This window comes from Aquarana catesbeiana, linkage group LG08 (assembly GCF_042186555.1).
Source record: "Aquarana catesbeiana isolate 2022-GZ linkage group LG08, ASM4218655v1, whole genome shotgun sequence".
Taxonomy (NCBI): domain Eukaryota; kingdom Metazoa; phylum Chordata; class Amphibia; order Anura; family Ranidae; genus Aquarana; species Aquarana catesbeiana.
Window position 1 is genome coordinate 235,951,062 of NC_133331.1, and position 24,283 is coordinate 235,975,344.

Genomic DNA, 24,283 nt, shown 5'->3' on the forward strand with positions numbered 1-24,283 from the left:
CAAGGAAATTAGCTTTTTTGGTTGCCATATCTTCTGCAAGAAGGGTATCTGAGTTGGCTGCTCTTTTTTTGTAAAGAGCCATATTTGATTATTCATAAGGATAAGGTTGTATTACGGCCTCATCCTAATTTCCTACCGAAGGTAGTGTCAGGTCTTCATTTAAACCAGGATATTATTCTGCCTTCATTTTTTCCAGAACCTCGTTCTGTGGAAGAAAGGTCTCTACATTCTCTTGATGGGGTGAGAGCGGTCAAGGTATGTTTGAAAGTGACCGCTCAGATTCGTAAAACAGATGTTTTGTTTGTGTTGCCAGACGGTCCTAAAAGAGGACAGGCAGCGTTGAAATCTACTATTTCTAAATGGATTGTTCAAGCTTATGGTTTAAAGAGGAAAATTCCTCCTTTTCATATTAAAGCATACTCCACCAGGGCTGTTAGTGCTTCTTGGGCAGTGCATCACCAAGCCTCCATGGCTCAGATCTGCAAGGCCGCAAGCAACTTGGTCTTCAGTCCATACATTTACCAGATTATATCAAGTAGATGTAAAAGATCATGAGGATATCGCCTTTGGGCGCAGTGTGCTGCAGTATGAGTCCTCTAGTCTCTTGGTGCCCTATTTTTGTTGTGTCTCCCTCCCTTCAGTTGGCATTCCTATGGGACATCCCACATAGCGACTACTATGGCTCTGTGTCCTGTGATGTACGATAAGAAAATAGGATTTTTATAACAACTTACCTGTAAAATTCTTTTCTTTGAAGTACATCACAGGACACAGAGGTCCCTCCCTTCTTTGGTATACACGTGTATTGCTTTGCTACAAAACTGAGGTACTCCCACCAGTGGGAGGGGTTATATAGGAGTGCACTTTTTAATTTAGGACGTGCCAGTGTCCATCACCTGAAGGTGGCCTATAACCACATAGTAACTACTATGACTCTATCTCCCATGATGTACTTCAAAGAAAAGGATTTTACAGGTAAGCTGTTATAAAAATCCTATTTTACCTATCTTTCTTACCCATCTGTAGGACTTGTTTCCTACAGATGCAGTGCTGGGCCCTCTCTCTAATCTCTGTGTCCTCCAACACTGTCTCAGCTACCACGCTTTCCAGCTACCATTACATCTATGCAGCATTGCATATAGTGTGCAACCACCTTATTTTAATACGTTTCAATTTGATCTCACACCTCACAGCTTTTTTTGACCTATAAGCAGGAATTTCAGTTACTATTCAATGAGTAAAAACTTTTTTACTTTTGGTGCATGGATGCTTTTTACCAGGCTCTGGTTTCAAAGGTTGCGAAGGATGATGTTCTTGGGCGTGTTCGGATTGAACCTGCCAGGAAGCCTTCACTGCACACTGCCAATCAGTGCAGTTTAGTGTGCAGGCTAGTGCGAATGGACCCTTAGTTGTGCACTTAAACCCCTTTTTGTATAATGGTATGTTTTTCAACGGTGGATCATGGCCCTTTATTTACCCAGTGCTGTTTATGAACGCTGTATAAATAGCTGCTGAGCAGCCGATCTGCCGGGTCATCACTATGTGCCGAGGAGTCATTAGACAGCTGGGTACATAGAGACCATGTTGGATCAAGCCGCTGTCAGCGCTGTACAAACTGTATTTAGGATCATCTCATATACAGTATACATTTTTCATTTATGATGGACTTCTCATCTGATGCCAGAACAAAGTAGTCAGGCTGAGCACTGCTCTGCCATTCTCGGGGAGCTTTGTATTTTTATCAATGAATGCAAGGCTTCTTCTGATTGGTTGGGGTAAAGAATATGATGTCATCTGCCTGCCTTTCCACCTAAGGCTATCAGGAATGGCTGAGTAGCGCTTAGCCTGACTCGATTTTGTTGGAAACGCAGTGCTGTATGTATACTGTATGTAGCTGATGTCTCCTACAGTTTACAAAATGCTGACAGCACCCGCATCAGTTAGTAAAGGAAATTGTTTGGGCCAAGCTGTTTAAACCTTTTAAATTGAAAGTAAACGTGGAGTTAGGCTTTAAATCTTGACCATGGGTTATATGCTACTACCTTCAGATGAGGACACTGGCAAACACAGTTGTTATGAGAGCCAGCATAGCTCCTCCCACTCCCAGCAATACTCTGTTTTTTGTTAGTGTTTTTAGTTGATGGAGAACCTCTCTACTGAGAGCAGGTTTTTGGCTTATGATTCCAAATCTACTTCAAGATTGACTACCCTTTGCTGTTCATATAGAGAAATCCCTTCTCTACTTGGCTGCAGGATAGATAAAAATCTTATTTTTTTTTTTTAAATTTAAATCACCTTTATTTTTTTTTTATCAAATTTATTGTAATAAAATGTTTTTGGAGTAAAAATCTAAAGATACATTAATAATTTAGATTATTCAGCATGAAGTGGAGCTTAGTTATGTAGCATCAGGCTGTAAATCCAAGCTCTGCAAGCTGAGATAACATGCACTGCATTGATGCGTTTACACAGTTTCACACTACCAGCCAGAATGAGTCCTTACATTTAAAGTGCACCTGTCATTTCAGATCCATCATGGCAGCACCTGTTAGCGAGCGTCCACTCACCTGCTGCTGCCCCCACGTCCCTCATCTTGTGTCACTGCTGTATCACCAGCCGTCCCATTAAAGTTAATAGGACTGTCGGTGAGTCAACAGCGGGTCAGAGGAGGAGCCGCTGCGGGACAGAGATGACAGTTGCTCTTTAAAAATTATGATTTAAATTGAGTTGATTTAAATCGGGCCTTTTTACTAGTGATTGAAATTGTGATTTAAATCGACTTGATTTACATCAAATCCACCCTGATTGGCTGCATCAATATCACTGCAGCAGTATGTTTGCAGCTTCCCTGTCGGTTGCCCTTGGCAGCACCTTGGAGGACTGTATCTGGGCCCTGTTGCATGGAAGTCACACAACCTGCCTTTATCATTGCCTTCTGCACCAGACTCTGCGCGTGGTGCTCACCATGGGTGCAGTGCAATGTGGTGAAGTTAGCTACAGAGTGCTATAAAGGTTCAGGGCAGTGATGATCCAAATCCTGGCAAGTCCAGTCCCAGAAGACCCTCTCCATGGAGGAGATAGTATTTCCTCCCAAAATGGGCAAAGCGGACATTTCCACCCGCTTCTTTCATATAACAGGTGGAGAGACTTATCTGCTTACTCAGCTGTCAAAAGAAAATATCTGGGGAGTCTGCCAAGTTTTTAACATGAAACATTGTAACTAAGCTTCCTTCTTAGATCAAAGGGATAAACTTCTGTCTGTAAAGAAAAAAATCGGGGCAGTCTGCCAAGTTTTTTAACAACGTGTAAATGCAGGAAGTTTAACCACTTAAAGTCTAAATCTTTTTCTGACACTTCTTTCTTAAGTTAAAATCAATATTTTTTGCTAAAAAATTACTTGGAACCCCCAAACATTATATATATATTTTAGCAGAGACCCTAGGGAATAAAATGACAATTGCTACAATATTTTATGCCACACTGTATTTGCTCAGCTGTCTTTCAAACGCAATTTCTTGGGAAAAAATACACTTCAATGAATAATAAAAAAAAAAAAAAACGAAACAGTAAAGTTAGCACAATTTTTTTTTTTTTTCTTTTTGTTACGCCGCAAGAATTGAGAGAATCGTGAGCTATCTTCTAAGCAAAAAAAATGTGATTCTCATTTTAGCCAGAATCGTGCAGCTCTACCTTGTACTGTGAGAAAGCAGAGATCCTTGTACCTGCATTTCAGACGTTCTGCTGCTCTCGGGAATGATCGGCGGACATCGGGTCCGCCAGACCCGCTGATTGGCTCCCGCTGTGTCCAATCGCAGCGGAAGTGAGTCACTGGCAGCGTGTGTGCACGCCCCAGACCTGGAAAGGCAGAATCACGCACAGGTACGTGATTCTGCACAAGAGAGTTGCCTCGCCACCGTGTATATATACACAGTATGTGGTCGGCAAGCATTTGTTAACCCAAAAAAGGAAAAAAGGGATCCTGCTCCTTTTAAGCATGTTATATGACACAGTGCTTGTCCTGTGTCATTTGACCCCCTATAGCACCTAAAAACCTGGCTGATCCTGCCAGTTTCTCCCCACCCCTCTGTAAACTGACCACCGTCAGTTGAGCCCTGACACCGTGGTCCTTTCATCAGCAGCCTGCTATCTGCTCTCCTCTCTGCTCCTGTGTCCTCCTCCCCCCTCCCCTCTCTGTCTGTGTTTGAGCCGCCCCTCCCGCTGCTCTCATAACACTAACCTGTATACACCATCAGCACTGCCTCCTATTGCAGTGTCCCCCTCTGTGAATGATATATAAATGCTGTAAAAAGCTAATGTAAGAGCTGAGATTGAGATCACATGACCAGACAGCTCTCTTCTCCTCCCCTCCTCCACTCCAGACTGACATCAGCAGGGGAATCTCAGCCCCGCCACTGCATCTCTGAAAGCTGGCCAGTCATGTGATCGCAATCTCGGCAGTGAAATTAGGTATTTATTTTTATAAATCACACACAGAGGGGGATACTACAATAGAAGGCAGTGCTGATGGTGTATACAGGTTAGAGTGGCTTCACAACCACTTTTTTTTTTTCAAATATAAAGTTTATTCAACTCCAAACAGGGGTGAGGACCCCGAGATACAGGCATGAGTGAGTATATAATCTTGGTTACAATTACTATGTAGAGGTCAGAAAAATGCAAGAAAATGTACAGTACATGTGTGAGCATGAACCTCTAAAACATGTGGATACCTCTGGCATGATATACAGTAGCTAAGAACAATATTTGTGTCAGATATCATAGTTTCGGGATGTTCCCCACCTACTTTTTCAGCTTTTCTTTAGGAGATGGAAACAAAAATTCCATGAAGTGGAGGTAAGAAAGAGAAAGAAGGGGAGAGGGATACAAGGGGGAAAGAGAAGGGGGGAAAAAGGGGGAAAAGGAAAAGAAGACATGGAGGTAGCTGGGTTAGTGAACCAACTAACGGGATGTAACCCTAATAGGCGTAGAAGGTGTATTATGACCCCAGTAAGTGTTGTCCTTCCTCGGAGTAAATGAAAACGTTCCAGATGTCCCAAGTCTTTTTATAGGCCTCTTGTTTATGTTGTGCAGTGAGGATCAGGTCTTCCATTTTCTTTATTTCCTCTACTCTCCGCAGCCACAATGCAGTGGCTGGGGGAAGAGTTTGTTTCCAGCAGAGTGGGATGCACGCCTTTGCTGCATTGAGCAAGTGACGTGTAAGAGATTTCTTGTATGTCTTGATGGGGATCGAAGAAAGGTGTACGAAAAAGAACGCAGCCTCATCGGGGATGACATACTCTGTACAATTTTGTGTGATACGCCTGACCTCTCCCCAGAAGTTCTTCAACTTAGGGCAAGACCAGAAAATATGGATCAGAGTTCCCTCATCCTCGGCACAATGCCAGCACCGGCTCGAGGAGGAGGGAAAGCATTTCTGTAGCCTGGAGGGAGTCAGGTACCAACGTGTGAACAGCTTGAAATGAGTTTCTTGTATTTTAGTGCAGAGCGAAGATTTGAGGGCAAGAGTGATTATGCGTTGTCGTTGTGCTGCTGAAAACGTGCAGTTCAGGTCTCTCTCCCATCTGGTCAGGCAGGGCAGAGCTGGTTGGTCTCTTGGCAAGATCAATAGCGAGTATGTTTGGGATAAAATATGGGCTAGTGGGTCTTCTCCCGAACAAAGATCCTCAAACGGCGTTTGCTGACGCGCAAAAGTCTTGTGGTCTAGGGAGGGAGTGGAGGAAGTGGTGTAATTGTGCGGCTTTCCAGAAAGGGAGGTGGTAGGCCCCCGCTGGGTTAGTCAAATCTGAGATGGATGGCCATTTGCCCCAAGTGATAAATTTGGCTGCGTGGTCTCTGCCTGAATCTCTAAGAGTGGTGTAATCCGCAGGGTGTAATCCCGGAGCAAAGTTTGGATGGCCAAGTATGGGGAACAAAGGTGAGTTTTTTTGATGTGAGGGAAGCCTGGATGGCAATTTGGTAACTATGTCTCAAGGTGGTACCTATTAAAGGGTGAGACCCTCAGTCCAGGGGGTAGATCGCCAAAGCACCAGAGCGCACTTTTTAGAGGTATGTGGGTTTGGGATTGTTCAAGGTGAACACAAAGTTTTGATGTTTTATTTCTCCTCCAGTCGAGTATACGCCCTAGATGAGAGGCAAGGTAGTATTGTCGCATGTCAGGTAGTGCTAGTCCTCCCTCACGTTTGGGGAGCGTCAGCTGTGAGCGGCGTAAGCGGGGTTTTTTGTGTGCCCATACGAATCTGGTGAAGAGGGACTGGACCTGTTTGAAAAAGGAGAGTGGGATATGAATAGGTAGTGCTTGGATAAGGTAAATACATTTAGGAAATATGCACATTTTCAGGAGATTGCATCTCGCAAACCAGTAATGAAAGCCTGTATGCCACTTTTCCAATAGAACCCGGGCTTTTGTCAATAGGGGAGGGAAATTAAGGTCAAACGTGCATGTCAAATTAGGAGGGGTCTTCGTACCTAGGTATGTTAGGGCTGTATCAGTCCACTTAAAGCTGAAGCTAGATTGCAGTTTCCGTAAAGTATGAGGGGGGTCCGCAATGCCCATTGCCTCGGACTTAGAGAAGTTAATGTTTAAGTGTGAGATAGCCCCGTATATTTTGAATTCTCGCAGAAGATTTGGTAAAGAGATTCTAGGATTTGTTAGAGAGAATAGTAGGTCGTCAGCATACGCTGAAATTTTGCAATGAGTATCCCATACCTGAAGCCCAGCTATATCCGGATTTGATCTGATAGTGCAAAGAAACGGTTCAAGGGAGAGGGCGAAAAGAAGAGGGGATAAGGGACACCCCTGTCTTGTGCCATTCCTGATAGGGAAGGGGCTCGAGAGTACACCATTAACTTTTACTTGGGCTGAGGGGTTTGAGTAGATGTTGTGGATCCAGCTCAGCATCCTATTCCCTAGGCCAATATGACGGAGAACTGAGAACATGTAGCTCCAGTTCAACCTGTCGAAAGCCTTTTCAGCATCGGTGCTCACGAATACGCAGGGGGTCTTGTTGGCGCTTGCCACTTGAAGGAGGTTGAGGACCTTAATGGTATTGTCCCTCGTCTCTCTGGTGGGGATGAACCCAACCTGATCAAGGTGTATTAGGGTTTGAAGGTGTTGTGCTAGCCTGGTGGCAATTATCTTGGAGAAGAACTTTAGGTCCAAATTTAAAAGAGAAATGGGCCTGTAGCTTCCACATGAACCTGGGTCTTTTCCCTCTTGTGGATCAGGGAAATGTGGGCTTATAGAGTCTCACTAGGGAATTTAGTGTCTGCTTCTAGAGCATTGAAAAATGCCACCAACCGTGGGCCTAAAATGGGAAGAAAGGCCTTATGATATTGGGCAGTGTATCCGTCCGGACCTGGGGCTTTACCAACCTTCATAGAGTTCACCGCTACCTGTAATTCTTCTAAAGTTTTTGGTTCATCTAAAATTGCTTGGGTTTCTACTGAAAGTGATGGAAGTTGGTAGTCTGAGATATATTTATCAATATTTGACTGGTTGGAAGGAGAACTAGGTAGATTATATAGGTTATAGTAAAAGTCTCCAAATCCCTTAGAGATTTGCGTCAGGGTGGTGGCTCTCTGGCCGTCAGGGCCGATTATCTGCGGAATATAAGAAGCAGATTTGATTTCTTTGACTGATCTGGCCAAAAGTTTCCCACACTTATCTCCTGACTCGTAGGATAGCTTGCGACAAAACTGTAATGCTGCCTTTGCTTTGTAATGTAACAAGTCTGTGATTTGTGTGCGTAGTGTCCTCAGCTTCGTCTCAAGGTCCTGTGTGGGGGATCGTTTGTGTTGTGTTTCTACCGAGGCCAAAGTGGAAAGTAGGTTAGTGATTTGTTCATTTCTTTTCCTTTTGATATTCGCCCCATGTTTAATGAAAACCCCACGAAGAACACACTTGTGAGCTTCCCACAATATTCCAAGATCACAATCCTGTGTGTCGTTCTCTCGAAAGTAGAGATCCAACTCTCTAGTTACATCTTCCAGTACCTCAGAAATTTCTAAGAGGCTCTCGTTCAGACGCCAGAAGAGGGATCTGGGCGAAGGCCTCTCAGTGAGGATGTATGTAATAGAAACGGGAGCATGGTCCGACCATGTGATCTGACCAATTGATGTGGAGCCCACAAGATGTAGCTGGTCGTGGGGCATCAAAAAAAAGGTTGATCCTTGAGTATACTTTATGTGGGGGCGAAAAGTAAGTATAGTCCCTTTCTCCTGAGTGTTGGAGGCGCCACACATCTGTCAACTGAGCGTTGTGCAGGGTCTGTGCTATGCGTTTCCTGTGTGTGGGAGATAAGGAGGAGCTACCAGCAGAAGTGTCCACCGAAGGGATTAGAGGGACATTGAAGTCTCCCCCCAGGATCAGCTGGCCTTGTTTGTATTCCATCAGCTTGTCTAGTGTGTCTAAGGAACCTGTCCTGGTGTTCGTTAGGAGCATACAGTGTTGCTAGGGTGAATTGAATTCCACCTATGAGACCCTTGAGGAACATGAAGCGCTCCTCGGGGTCCGCTGACACCTCCTGGTATTGCCACGGCAGTTTACTGGAAATCAATATGGAGACCTCCCTGGATTTAGAATGGGAGTTAGTTGAATGATATGCTTGGGAGAAAGATCTATTCTGAAGTAAGGGGGATGTATCAGTTTTAAAGTGTGTCTCCTGTATGAAGGCAATATCAGTGTGTGTTTTTTTTTTTGAGGTCATGGAGTAACAGTTAAGATTGACTATGGTGAGACTGTAATTCTCAATTGTTGCTGATAAAATCAGATACCTGCCCTCCTCATCTACCTCACAGTGATGAAGTGTAAATGAGACAGATGAGCTTATTGCGATAATGATGCCTTTTTTCTTTTTGGGTGCATTAGCAAAGAAGCATTGTGGATATCGTTTGTGTGAGCAGGAGGGGAGTTTAGCTTTAGGCTACTTTCACACTGAGGTGCTTTAGAGGTGCTACAGCGCTAAAAATAGTGCCTGCATAGCGCCTGTAAAGAGCCTCTCCTGTCTCTCCAGTGTAAAAGCCCGAGTGCACACTGGAGTGGTGTGCTTGCAGGGAGGTAAAAAAAGTCCGGCAAGCAACATCTTTGCAGCTCTGTAGGGGAGCAGTGTATACACCGCTCCTAAAGCGCCCCTGCCTATTGATATCAATGGTGCAGCGCCGCTTTGCGGTCGGTTTCATCCGCTAGCGGGGGGGTTAAAAGCGCCCTGTTAGCGGCCGCATAGTGCCGGTAAATCGATGGTAAATCGCCGCTAAAAATAGAACGCCTCAGTGTGAAAGTAGCCTTAGAGAAATGTGTTTCTTGAACACATCGTATCTAACCGCGTGTTGGGTCAGTACTTCTTTCCATAACAGATTTCGTTTGAATGGGGAGTTCAAGCCATTAGCATTAATTGATGTAAGAGTGGTGGCCATGCTGAATGAAATGACCCAGTAGGTGTGAGCAAGAGGAATGAGAATACACTTGATATTTGTCAGTCAGGTGCAATAAGGGTAATAGACAAGCCTATAAAAATATAATACTATGTCCAATTTGCAAATTGACACTTACAAGGTAAAGAAATAACAACATCCCTTTGCACCTCAGTGGGAAGGTGGGCGGGCTTAGCAATCCTATGTGCCCGATCAATAGTGAGATTATATCCGTTTAAGCACGGGAGCAATTTTGAGAAGAGTTGCTGAAGGTATTGAGTGAGTTTGTTCATTTTTAATCGATTCTGGTATGCCCTTGGATTTAATATTGTTGCGTCTAGAGTGGTCCTTCAAGTCTGCCAATTTTACTTTGATGCGTTGAATTTCTTCCCCATGGTGATCATGGGCATCCAGAAGCTCATTGTGAGCCTTGGAGTACTCCTGCATGTTTTCTTCTAACACATCAGCCCTTTCTTCTAGGCAGTCCACTCTATCATGTATCTGAGAAATAGACAGCTGTAGCTCTCTGTGTAGATCCCTCTGCAGGGTTAACAGCATGGATTTGAGCATTGCTTCTGATACAGCGTTGTCTGACACGGCATGGTTGCTAGGGATGTACTATGGTCTGCAGTATTGTCTCCGTCTGCTGAATTAGCCCATAATTGCTTTTTAGGATCTTTACATTGTAAGGGAGCATGGGAAGATGCCAGTCGCTTACCTCTGTCTGCTGCCTGCATGCTGGGTGAGGTCTCCAGAGGAGGTAGAGTGTCCATGGCTTCTTTTGGGAGTGCTGCAGGATTGTCCCCATTTAGATCAGGCAGTCTTTGAAGCGTGCCTTGGCTGAGCGGCTGCTTGTGAGCCTCCGTTCCTGGTGCTGGCGCCATCTTTGGCTGACTGCATGGCCGCGGTGCTGTAGTAATCAGCGAGACGGCATGGTGCAGGCGGTTTGAACCGTTTTTTTTTTTTTTTTTACATGCCCGAGTGTTCCCTTGCCTTTCACCCGGCAATAGAGCTTTATCGCGGGTCAGGCAGTCGCTGTGGGTTGCGGAGGATCCGAACGATGGAGTGGAGCTCTAGACTTACACCTCCATCTTAGTCCGCAGCAGGCCACGCCCCCTACATTTACATTTTTGTTGTTGTAACCTGACATTTGGAAAATTTCAAGGGGTATGAATACTTTTTCACTGTATATAGCTTTATGATTTTGGAGCACTATTGGATGGAGAACTTGGATTAACTGCTTCCTGACTGCCGCACGCCGATATATGTCAGCACAGTGGCAGCGGTGGGTAAATGAGTGTAACTATACGTCCCCTTTAATTTGCGGGGCTAGTGGGCGCGCACGTATAGCGTGACCAAGCCCACGGGTCCCACAGACTCTGTCCGCCGGGGTCCCGCGATCATGTCACTGAGCGGCAGAACGGGGAGATGCCTATGTAAACAAGGCATTTCCCTGTTCTGCCTAGTGACATGACAGGGATCTACTGCTCCCTGTCATCGGGAGCAGTGATCGTTGTCGTCATGTCAATGGTGGCCCATCCCCCCCACGGTTAAAATCACTCCCCAGGACACACTTAACCCCTTGATCGCCCCCTAGTGTTTAACCCCTTCCCTGCCAGTGTCATTTACACAGTAATCAGTGCATTTTTATAGCACTGATCGCTGTATAAATGACAATGGTCCCAAAATAGTGTCAAAAGTGTCCAATGTGTCCGCGATAATTTCGCATTCATGATAAAAATCGCAGATCGCCGCCATGACTAATTAAAAAAAAAAAAAATGAATAATAAAAATGCCATAAATCTATCCCCTATTTTGTAGACGCTATAACTTTTACGCAAACCAATCAATATACCCCCTTTTTTTTTTTTTTTACCAAAAATATGTAGAAGAATACATATCGGCCTAAACTGAGGAAAAAGTTTATTTTTTTTATATATTTTTTGGGGATATTTATTATAGCAAAAAGTAAAAAATATTGCTTTTTTTTTTTTTTTGTTTTATATCGCAAAAAAGAAAAACCGCAGAGGTGACCAAATGCCACCAAAAGAAAGCTCTATTTGTGGGAAAAAAAGGACGGCAATCTTGTTTTGGTGTAACGTCGCATGGCCGCGCAATTGTCAGTTAAAGCGACACAGTGCCAAATCGCAAAAAGTGCTCTGATCAGGAAGGGAGTTTTTTGCATGAAATACTGTTTCACTTTATTACTGTTTTCTATACTTTTCACATTTGAAATGCTATGTCAGAGTTGAACTTTTTGATTATTGGCTTATTGCAGTTTATATTTTCTGCTTGGATGGAGGGTAGAGCGTGACACTTATATTAATTTGAAACTAACCTACCTGCCACTGTGGGCCTTTACACAGGGACAGAGTGGAAGTGCAAGGCGGCAGGTTTCTGCGTGTCTCTAAATGGTGAGTGGGACTGTGCCGTTATCTCCTTTTTTTGGGGGGACCTGGTGGGGGTTTATTTTATTTTTACAGTGTCCTCAGACAGGAACAGTTATTCAGCAATACTTCAGTTTCAGATTTTGGGCATGGTGCACATTTGCTTTTTAAAGATGCTGTGCACCATTTTTTAACCCGATGATCAGCCTGTAACTTTTACCAGTGCTATCCCCAGTTTAGGGCTCCCAAGACTGCCAACACATTTTCGATGCACCCACTGGTAGCAGTCTTCCTGTATGGAGATTGGATGAACCCTGAGAAGTTATTTGTCCCGCCTAAGCAACTGTCAGCCTTGTACCAACTTTCATAAAAAGTGACCTGCCCCCTATGTGCATCTGGCAGTGTCCCATCTTAGCAGAGCTTTCACCACCAATGTGGAACAAGCATCTGTCTTTAAGGACTCAATTGACAAATGAGTCGTTTTCTAAAATACTATTCTATCTAATAGGACTTTGCTTTGCAGCCCGTCAAACCCTAGATAATTGGGCTAGAAACATTAGGCATGTCTGGTGCTCCTATCCGCAGCCCAGGACTTGTAAAGATTTAAAGCGGGGTTCCACCCAATTTTGAACAATATCTGTATGTATTCTCTTCCTTGCCTAGATGCTGACATGCCGTTTAAAAAAATGTAAATCCTCGTAATTACCTTTTTATTTTTCTATTCTTCTTTGCACTTCCTGGTTCTCCTCCCGTGGGAGTAGGCGTGTTTCTAGCCTCTCCCAGACTCCTGGGAGCTAGTCTCAGGCTTCCCAGGATGCCACTGAGCATGTGCAGGAACGAGCGGTGAATGCTGGGAGCACAGCATTCACCACATCCAGGAAATAAATGCTTGTGGGCTTCAAATGCCCACAATGAAGATGGAAACCGCCTGCAGTGATTAATATAAGTTATTCTTTCCAACGAAATCTGACAGAGGCGGACATATTACACACAATATGTGAGTATGTAATCCTGAGAAGAAAAGTTTGTGAATGAACTCAAAAAAAAAAAAAAAAACGATAGATAGGTGGACCCCCGCTTTAATGCTGCCGATAAGTAAGTGCAACAGACCAGCCCACAGGGTCTTAATTGGACAAGTGAGAGTTACAAAAGGCAGCAAATTTGTCAGTGAATTGTAGCAGTTTTGAGCCTCCAATACCAATGTAGATATAACTGCAGCCGGTCAAAGCACCGTATTATGTGAGTGCAATTTATAGCATATTTGTTTTAATAAAGGAGTTTTAACAATATACCACAATGTGGAGCTTTTTATATTTCCATTGTCTGGGGATATTTGAAAAATATCTGAAGAAATGGTTGGATCAGAGAGAGGCTTAGGTGTTGGGAAAATTTCATAACAAGCTACACAAAAGCTGTGGGAAGACAAAAGATACGTTTAGTAGAGGCTCTATGGTGGACACAGGTTTTTTGAATGGTTTAATTTTGGCACAAGTGATGCATTTGGATTATTTTTTTTTGGCAGGCAGCAAAATAATCAACACCGATTGTAAAGTGTCTTTCAAGCTGGACATATATAGAATTCGCGGTTTGTGGTTTAAGCAGTTTTTGCACTTGAATTTTGAGGTTGTTGCAGGGTGTTATGTTAGCACTGTCAAATAGCCGCATTAGTTTACGACGTAACGGTTTTTGCACATTTATTAATTAGAACATGGAAGAGTTGTTTGAAGACTCTTGTATTGCTCTTTCTTCCTTTCCTGCTTCTTATTCCCCTTTTCTCCCCATTTCTTCCCCCCTTCCCCTCCCCCCCCACTTTTCTTCCTTCCCTCCCCCTCCTTTTTATTCCCCCCTTACCGCTTTTCCTTTTCTTTGCCTTTACTTTCTTTTCCCCTTTTGACATCTCCCTTTTTCCAAATTTCTTTTCTTCCTTTCCTTTTTTCCTCCCTCTGTTTCTGCATGCTTTTCTCCCCATTGCTTTTCTTTCCCCTCTTTCCTTTCCTCTCCTCTTGCCATTCCCTTTTTTTCTTTTCCCCTATTCGCTCTGTTCACCCCCTTGTTACCACCTGCCCTCTTATCCCTGCTCCACTCTTGTTTCACCCCTCTTTTTCGTGTATCGTTTTTCTCTAGCCTTGCTCACACACACACTCACATCTTCTTTTGGTTGCCAGATGCGATGCCGGCCATACGTCACTGGTTTCCGTGACGATGGTGGCCCTGCTGTTAGGCGTCCCCCATCCTCCTGTTGCCATGGACGCGTGCGCCTGCGTGGCATACGTGGCACGACTTGATTGGCGGCCAGGGCTGCTGCCTGACAACATGAATCGCTGGGTCCTAGAGGCGTTGTGCTCTGATCGGGCACATCTGGTTAGTATTACCGATCTAGTGTTGTCACGCTACCGCTGGATATGCGATCTGCATTCCGCCATTTTTAGGTTTCAGTGCCCTTGCCCACTTTGTGTTACTTCATTACCTAATTGTTTTTAACACTTTCTGGCGGGATTCTGACATCACATTGACGTCAGAGGGAGGGGTTGTGTCCTTTTTTTTTCATCTTTCACATGTTTTGATTGGTGACCACTGTATTTATATTCTGCTTCTGACACTGTTGTGCGGCCCCGAAACATTGCACCTTCCTTTGTGATGTGACTAACTTCTTTTCATTAAAACTTTTTGGACGAATAACTGCTGATCCATGGTGTGCTGGTGAATATGTACGTTTGTTTTCTTGTATTGCATAGACGGGCCATCAGTAAACATGAGAGGTGAAGTATTGGAATGAGGAACCTGCATGCAAAAAGTGGGTGCTCCAAGGGACGTCTCTTTGGACCTACTCTGAATACCTTTATCAGCGATGTTACTGGAGGCGAAGTCTTCTGGAATTCTTTATACCTGATGCCAGCCTGGGGAGGAAACCCAGGCACCTCCTTGCAGGGGACGTCAGAAAAATCTAACCTTCAAACAACATTCTTGAATCTTTGGTGATTTGGTTGTCCCTACAACGCAGTACCTTCTGGCTGGAGGGTTATCTGATTACCAAGGTGCTGGCACCAGTGTTGGCATTAGCATTTTCTCATGCCACCATTATTTCTGAATACTGAGATGACTTCCTATTGAGGGAACATTTGGCATGGGCTTTGTCAGACAACATATCCCTGTATGTCCAGACATGGATAGATGTTGATTTGCAATCTTCACTAGTCGCTAGAACCAATACACAGCTTGGAGTACTTGGATCTCTTTCTGGACACGGTCCTGGTCAACCCAGAGGGTTTCTTCCAAAGTAGAGGCTTCAGATTCTCTTGTCTCAGGTTCAAACTCTTCAAGCCATAAACCACCCAACTTCCTGCCTCTGCATGAGTGTTGGGGCCCTTCACCCTATTCCATTCATTATTTCATCATACTTCAAATTGGAACTATGTGTTACAGTCTACACCAAGGATGAGAGCCTGGTGGCTTAGAATTGCAGCTCTGCAGTCAGGGAAATATTTTCTTCCTGGGTTTTGGAAGGTCGGAATAATGGATAACAGCCTATTGCGCTGGGGGGGAAGAGTCATCCAGGAGCCTTACCATGGCAGTAGGAGGTGGAGCAGATCCTATCCTATGCAGAACTTCATCATCCAGCCTTGTCTGCTGTTTATATCCCAAATGTGAACCATTGGCAGGTCGTCTTCCTCAGCCAGCAGTGCCTGGCTTTGGGAGTGTGGTCCCTACACCTGCAATCATTCTAGGTGGAAGACACTGAATGTGGACCTCCTGGCTTCCAGGTTAAGCAACAAACTGGAGAAGTCTGTTTCCAGGTACTGGGATCCCTTAGCAGAAACAGTGGTGGCACAGTGACCCATACATTCTTATCCTTTCCTTCCCTGAAATGCCTTCCTTATCTGCTTTGCAGGATCACGATGGGGACCAGGCATCATTCAGATTATAGTGTTTTTTTCAGCTGGTGATTCTCTCACGTGTAAAAGCAATCATAACGTCTGTCCAGCCGCTTGATTGCTTTTACAGGCGGTGGAAGGGTACGCCAACCCACCCACCCTCCGTTGCTTCTCCCGGCATGTCCGTGCGATTGGGGAGCCAGGGGATGAATCGGCCGGTGGCAGCAGTTTACCATAGAGCTGACTGGGGACCAGATGGCCATCTCTATGACTCGGAGGCTGCAAGCGACGTCATGATGTAAACACTGCTGTTTTTTTAGCTGGAAAGTCTAAGATCGTTGTGTGTGTGTTTGTTTTTTTTTTTTTTTTTTTATTTTAATCTCAGGCTTTCCAGCATAGAGGGGAGATCTGGGGACTTATAGACCCCAGATCTATCCATAAAGAGGACCTGTCATGCCCTATTCCTATTACAAGGGAGGGTTACATAATAACTCTAAAAATGGGTAGAACATGTAACCTCCTAAAGGTGAAAGTTCCTAGGGTGAAATTATCCTTTTAAAGTTGTTCTCTTTTACTCACTCAAAAGGTTGTGTTCCTTGTTGCTCTCCCTGCTTGACATTGAGTTCTGAGCTGGTGGACTTATCCTATAAAAAACCCTTTCTGGTCCTGGACAAGGTGAAATTGGAGCCCAGAACTTCCTTCTTGCCTAAGGTAGTTTTCTCCAGTTGTCTGTCGAGGACAGCACAGGAGAGACAGACCTCACCTCTGGAGGCAGGAAACACAACCAAGTCTTTAAAGGGCAGTTCCATGTCCCCTTTCCCTAGTCTTTTGTGTTTTCCCCACAGGAGGAGGAGGAGTAAGTACTGGAACTTTATGGTCCCACCACAGCCTAGGTGCAGGAGGAGGACAGAGCTTGGGCCCCTGGTCAAGCTGCAAAGGAGGCTGTGGACCGGTGCTTTTCTCTCCGTCAGCCTGGGGAGGGCTGGATACCCGCCACACGGCTCTCCCATTGGGGGAAGGACTGGGGCAAGGACCGGATGCAGCATTGGGCAGTTTCTGGTGAGAGCACAGCGATGGGCTGGTGCAGGCTAAGGCCTCAGCCTTGATATCCGGCCAATGGGGCTCAGGAGAAGGGCGGAGGTTCCTGCATGTGGCATGCAGTTTAGGGTCCCGCAGGGAGCGCGGATGCCGTAACTATTTGTGGTTTATTTAAACACTAGCCACAGACCACTGGCGGTCTTGGGGAGCAGGTGTAACGGCATAATGCTGCAGGAGTATGATCAGCATGTGGAGCCAGCAGCAGAGCAGAGTGGCAGTGGTGCCGGCCCAGCTCAGGTAGGTGAATTCAAGGTGGTTTGTCCGGGTTGGGGGGAGGAGCTCGACAGCCTGGGGGCTTCCCCTCCCCATTGTATTTGTTGGATCCGGGCTATGAAGCCTTGGGAATCCAAGAAGGGCTCTGGTTAGGGGCACAGCGGTGTTGGTGAAGGTGCACCCTGGTTAATGCAGTGTGTGGCTGACAACTTCTGCTTCTCCTTGTTCCAGGCTCAGTCCAAAGTCCCAGAGAAGTCAAGGGGGAGGAAGAGGTACCTGTCACGTTCAGTTAAATTTAAAGATGAGCGCAACAAACCACTCTGCAGACAATGTATTGATAAATTGGTATAGAAGGAGTCAGCTGGGGTCTGTAATGACTTCATTTCGGGCCTAAAGAAGGAGGTGTCAGCGATTAAGTCAATGTTTGTCAGACCTTAAAACCCCTAACCAGTCAGCAGAGGTAACCTTTGTTTCAGCCCCAGATGAGGGTAACGAAACAGGAGAGTAGGATCCAGATTCCTTGGAGGGGCTGAGTGAAGTGACTAAATCCAAGGACGCTCTGGAGAAAGGGACAAAATCACCTAGATACAAGCTCTCACTCGAGGAGGTGAATGCCTTGCTAGGTGTGATTTACGTGACTGGATATCAAAGAAGAGCAGGTTTCTTTGTCCCTTCATGATCAAATGTACTAGACCTTGAAGGAAGATAAAAGCAGGGTATTCCCAGTGCATAGCACATTGTCAGATTCCATCAGAAAAGAGTGGGTAGATCCTGAGAAAAAACTATATTTTCCCATGAGCCTGAAGAGGAGGTTCCCTTTTCATGAAAATCCCTCTTGTTTGTAGAACAAGGTTCCAAAATTGGATGCAGCCTTTTTGCAATGCTCAAAATCAATGGACCTCTCATCTGAGGACATGGGAGTCCATGGACAAAAGAATGGAGGTGCTGCTGAAACGGTCATGGGAGGTGGTCCTGGCCAACTTAAAGCCGGCAATGGCTACAATGGTAGTGGCTCGTAACCTGGAGGTCTGGTTAGACCAATTACAAGCCCATCTAGAAGGAGGAACCTCGCGGAAGGAAATCTTGGACTCGCTCCCTATGCTGCAGAAAGCAACAGGTTATATGGCAGACGCTTCGGTTGAGTCTGTCAAACTCTCGGCTAAGGCCGCAGCCTTGGTCAACTCATCACGAAGGGCTCTGTGTTTACAATCTTGGTCAGGGGATCCAGCCTCGAAGGTAAGGATGTGTGGCATTCCTTTTGAGGGGGACCTTTTGTTCAGGTCAGACCTGGAGAAGGTCTTGGACCCAACGGCAGATAGAAAGAAAGCCTTTCTGCTTAAAAAGAAAAAAAGTTCCAGCAAGGTGTTTTTTTTTTTTTTTTTCACCTCCAAAGGACACATCCTCAGGCCTCTAAAGAGCCAGCCAAGAAAGCAGTGGGGGAGGGGGAAGCAGAAAGGAGGCATTATTTTTTCCTCTCCTAAAAAAAACCCAATGACTTGGTTCCAGTGGGAGGGAGAATTGGGGCTCTTCCACAGTGGGAAAAGATTACCCAAAATGTTTTCATCCTAAGGATAATCGGGGAGGGTTATCGGTTACAGTTCAACGGCAGTCCGCCCTCAAAAACTTTTGTAACCTCCCCAGGGATCCTCCGAAAGCGACGGCCCTTCTATCTCAAATTGGTGACCCGGTAGAACAGCGGGTTCTTGTCCTGGTCTCGCTGCAGGATATAAATCAAGGTTTCTATTCGCACGTTTTTGTTCAAAAGCCGTCAGGCAAATTCTGCCTAATCTTGAACCTAAAACCACTAAACAAAGGAGTGGATTACAAAAATTTTAAATGGAAACAATCTTCACGGCCAAGGCAATTTTGCCTCCAAATTGCTTTATGGGCTCCTTCGACTTGAGGGACGCATACTTGCATATCCCGGTCCACGAAGAGTCGCAAAAATTCTTGGGGGCGATCAAGCGGGGGAAGAACATTCACAACCTTCAGTTCGGCTTGTCCTCATCCCCCAGGATTTTTATGAAAGTCCTGGCGGAGGTGCTAGCCCCACTGAGATTAAATGGAATCTCGGTCACCCCCCCGTAGACGATCTTTTATTTTTTGCTCTCAGTATGCCCCAGTTACAGAGGGATCTGTGGGTGGCTATTCCTTTCCTGGAAGACTTGGGGTGGTTAATAAACAAAGAAAAATCGAACCTGACCCTGGTGCAGGACCTGCGCTACCTAGGATACAGGATGAATTCAGTAACGAAGAAGGTTTACCTCACAGAGGAGAAGGTAAAAAAGTAAGAGAAACAGCTGCGGGTGGAGGCTATTTGGGAGGCTCTGAGAGCATTCACCAAGGTGGTAAGGAATCGCCACATTCAAGTAATTTCAGACAGTGTAGTGGTGATCCCTTATATCAACAAATTGGGAGGTACACGGTGTCCATCCCTGATATTCTTGACAAGCATCGTTCTTGCTTGGGCCGAGATCAACCTGCGCTCGATCTCAGCAGTTGACCTCAAGGGGTGGACAATCGTCTGGCAGACTGAGTTGCCATCAGGTTCACGAGTCAGAATGGTCGCTGAATCGAGATGTCTTTCAGTGATTACAGAGAAGTGGGGCGTTCCACAGGTGGATTCTTTCACCAACAAATTAAATGCCAAAGTACCAATGTACTTTTCATTGGAGAGAGACAATCGGGCCAAGGGAGTAGATGCCTTAGCACAGACTTGGGAGTTTCGTCTTTGCTATGCCTTTCCCCCGTTCAAGCTCATTTCTCTGGTCTTGAGAAACTTGGTACAGGACACCACCAGTGATTTTAGTGGTGCCATTTTGGCCGAAGAGGGCTTGGTTTTCCACTTTGCTACGTCTAGCGGAACAACCTCCCCTCATGCTCCCCCAGAGTGAAGATCTTTTTTTTTCCAGGGCCCAGTGTTTCCAAAAATACAAAGTCTAACTGTTGGCCTGGCATCTGAAGAAAGTCTCCTGAAGTCTAAGAGGCTTTCAGATAGGGTAGTGAACACAATCCTGTCCAGTAGTAAGAAGGTTATGCAAGCCATTTATTTTAAGTTTTGGAAAGTTTTTTGTTCCTGATTAGACACCAGAGGGGTATCTGCATGTATTCCAGCTGTCCTGGAATTTGTGCAAGACTGAGCGGACTGAGGATTGGCCATCAGTACACTAAAGTTTCTTGTGGCAACCTTATCTGTGTTCTTAGAACAACCCCTGGTGTTCTATCCTCTGATTAGCAGGTTCTTTAAGGGGTTATCCAGGATCGGGCCCATTCTTTTCAGGGTTCTGCCCAAATGGGACTTCTCAATTGTTTTACAAGGATGGATTAAACTTTCGATGGGGGGAGGACCTGTCGTTGAAATGGCTTGCCCTCAAAGCTGCTTTTTTGGTTGCAACTTCCAACAGCCAGGCGCATTAGCGAGCTGCAAGCACTTTCTAAGGAGCCTTACCTACAAATTTTTGAGGACAGGCTGTAATGTACACTAATCTGGGAATCCTGCCGAATGTGGCCTCGACATTTCACAGGTCGCAGGAGATTGTTCTGCCTTCCTTCTGTGCATCTCCGAACAATCCTAAGGATGCAGAATTTCATGAGCTAGATGTGAGGGCTTGTATCTTACATTATTTAGAATTGTCCAAAGGCATTACAAAATCAAATGCCTTATTTTACATTCTTGTAGTAAGGGGGGATTTCAAGCTTCGAAAAACACGATTGCCCTTTGGATCAAGCAGGTAATCATGGAAGCTTACAAAATCTTGAATAAGGAGTGTCCTTTTTCCCCCCATGGCTCATTCTATGCGGGCGCTATCAGCATCTTGGGCAGAGCAAGCTGGGGCAACACCAAAACAAATCTGTTGAGCAGTGACATGGTCAAGCTATTCAACGTTCATCCAACATTACAGGTTAGTTGGACCTTCTCTCTGCGCAAGATCAGGCGTTTGGGAGAAAGGTCCTTCAGGCAGTAGTAGTCCCCCCACCCTCCAATCTGGTAAGCTCTCATTGATCCTCTCCTGTGCTGTTCTGGACAGACGACTGGAGAAAACCAGAGTTAGATGTACCGGTAACTTGGTTTCTGGTAATTGTCCAGGACACCAGGGATTCCCTCCCTATATGCTGTTATAACTGTGGACGGTTGTATATTTTTTTGTGTTTCAGAAACGTACCGGGAGATTCTCGAATAAAAGACTGAGGAAAGGGGACATGGAGCCGCCCTTTAAAGACTTGGTTGTGTTTTCTGTCCCCAAAGGTGGAGCCTGTCTCTCCTGTGCTGTCCTGGACGACTCCCAGAAATCGAGTTACTGGTAAGTCTAATGCCGCATACACACGATCGGACGTTGATCGGACATTCCAACAACAAAATCCATGGATTGAGCCACAGATGTTGGCTCAAACTTGTCTTGCATACAGACGGTCACACAAAGTTGGTTGGAAATTCCGAACGTCAAGAACGCGGTGACGTACGACGAGCCGAGAAAAATAAAGTTCAATAGCCAGTGCTGCTCTTCTGCTTGATTCCGAGCATGCGTGGCACTTTGTGCGTTGGAATTGTGTACACACGATCGGAATTTGCGCAAACAGATTTTGTTGTCGGAAAAATCGAGAACCAGATCTCAAATTTTGTGCGACGGAAATTCCGATGGAAACTGTCCAATGGAGCCTACACACGGTCGGAATTTCCGACAACAAGCTCCGATCGCACATTTTACGTTGGAAAGTCCGACCGTGTGTACGTGGCATTACTCTGGTTTTTGCTTTCACCTCAACTGGGGCATCAGTTATCAAGTAGAGCTTTTCATTTATTGCTGATTGCAGGTTAAGCAGTGAGCTTATCTTGCAGCCAATGCTTCCTTTGTTTAAATCCATTTTTTTTTTCTTTCATTTCTCATGACCCCTGTTCAGGTGAACCAGCTTCTTGACCCACCATTTCTCAGTGGCTTATGCAGAGCATTCCTCAGGCTTGGAATATCAAGGAGAACAGTTATCTCCCTTTTCTCCCCCATAATAATGTAAAAGCTACCTGCTAATATGCATTTTCAGTTATTGACAATACTGATCCAGAAGCATATATTGTTTTTGTAAGAGCTTGATCATTGTTCTTCTGTTTTTCAGGTGTCATTTTATCTATAAAGGAAGGGACTGTTTATTTTTGTGAGACAGTGGTTTGCAACACCTCCTTACATAGAACATGTTCTACACTCCATTTTTTTTTTCAAATTTTTCCAGGAAAAAAAAAAACGCTTTAAAAAATAGTTTTTCACAATGTCTTGTGTTTTTTTTTTTTTTTTTTTTTCCCTCCAGGCCTTCCCATCTCTAGGTGCCACCCTTTCCTATTAGGGTAGACATCATCTATCTGCAAGGGCCTCTTTATTCCGTATCAATCTTCTCTCTTTCGAATTTGTAAGGGCACTGCAGGTCTTTGGTTCTCATATTCTCTGAGATTTACTAAGTGAATCTTCAGGCCTCACCTGTTACCAGCTCTGGTGGTCAGAAAGAAGGTGCTTGTAGTAACTGTCCCACCCTAGGTGCCAACTTGTCACGTGAACCATCCTGAAGGCTGATTTAAGAATACATGGAATAGTTCCTTTTCTAAGAATCATCCTCCAGTATGGTGAGCTCCCACCTTAATTTTTTTTATTCTGTGTAAATGTGTGTGTGTGTGTGTGGTTTTCTTTCTTTTTTTTTTTTTTTTTTAACAACTTTGTATATTTTTACTTTAAAAGAGAAGTATGGGTTTGGGGGTTAAAATAATACTTACCTAGGTGGATGCAACATCAGTCTGATGCAGCATCTGTCCCCCGGCGCCTCTTTACTGAGAACCCAGCGATTGAACATCGCCGATGGCTCAGTTCTCTCAGCTTCCCAAGCGGAGAACTGCTGCCTGTCAATCAGAAGCTCCACTGCTCTGCTCTTCCATACTCACTGGAGCGCTGAGCTGTGGAGGGACAGGGAGCCGCCGTCTCAGCCTCTCAGTGACTCGCTGAGAGACTGAGACGGCTATCAATCCAGGCACCTCGTGGATCCAGACTCCCAGAGTCAGGATGATGTGGTGCCTGGACTGATTTGTGTGATGTCAGCAGAGAGCGGACTTCTGACCACTCTCTGCTGAAAGCGGGTCACAGGAGTGCAAAATAAATTGCACTCCTATGACCCATAGGAGAAGTCCAGCCAAACAAGCTCAGGCTGGACTTCTCCTTTAAAGTTACTTAAAGATCTGCTGTGGTCACAGAACTAGATATGCATTCAGAAAGATATTGTGCTTACAGTCTCTAATTTTCATAGTCTTTCCTCTTCTTTACTGTTACAATAGTTGTGTTACAATAGTTGTGTGGGGTGTCTCAGTATGACTTGGTGGACTAGTAGGCACCACAGTTAAACCCAACGCTCTCCATAATCAGCACTTTATAACAAACCACCTCAGCTCATCTGCAGTACATTTTTATGTGAAGACATTTAGTGCTGCTGGCAGAGGCAGTTATTCATCTATATCAGCATAGTGGAAGTGCAGGAAGCAACATTTTTAAAGGGTATTTGAGGGCATTTCTGAACGCAAGCCGTTACAAATCATAACATGAGAGTAACAGGACTATATTGAGATATTGGGGTATAAGCCCTCATGCACACAGGCTGTTAAAATAACGTTATGAAAACGGCAGTATCTTTGCAGTGATTTTTTTAAACTTTTTTCAACTTTTTTTAGCGTTTTTGAGCGTTTTTCCGCATTAGCGTTTTTTAGCATTTTTTTTTTTTTTTTCATGGATCAAAAACGTTAAAAAACGTTGGTGAATGACGTTTTTGAGCGTTTTTCAGCGTTAGAGCGTTTTTACAGCTGAAAAACGTCTCTCAGAACCCACTGGTCCTGGGTTTTTTTTTTTACAGCTTAAAAACGCCTATGCCACTTGCAGCTCAAAAACGCCTAGGTGTGCATGAAGCCATAGACTAACATAGCCAGGCCTTTTTAAGCTGCAAAAAAAGCTCAAAAAAGCAGCTGCAAAAACGTCCGTGTTTATGAGGACTAATACTTTAAGTGATGTTTAAGCAGACCCAGACTGACAGAATCTTTTTATTTTTCTTCACAGTTCCTGTGTCACCTCCTTGCGTCAAATCAACAAGATCATTGAACAGCTTGCTCCACAAGCTGCAGTTTCCAAAGAGATTGCTCGAAAACTGGAGTCTGTAAAACGGCAAAAACATAATAAAGTTTGTATTGGTTCTTTGTGCTATGGTCTTTTGGACAGTTTGTTTTTTATGTAGTATATTGGAGATGCATCTGTAATTTGTTCATTT

At 44.8% G+C, this 24,283-nt stretch overlaps 1 protein-coding gene across 1 annotated transcript in view; it reads left to right on the forward strand.

The window, feature by feature from the left end:
* Nucleotides 1-24,283, forward strand: part of ERCC6 (ERCC excision repair 6, chromatin remodeling factor) — a gene marked incomplete in the record, with an annotated part of 251,201 nt that overhangs the window by 12,596 nt on the left and 214,322 nt on the right. Inside the window, 1 exon segment of the mRNA XM_073596959.1 lies at nucleotides 24,076-24,196. Coding sequence (XP_073453060.1) covers nucleotides 24,076-24,196 — 121 coding nt within the window.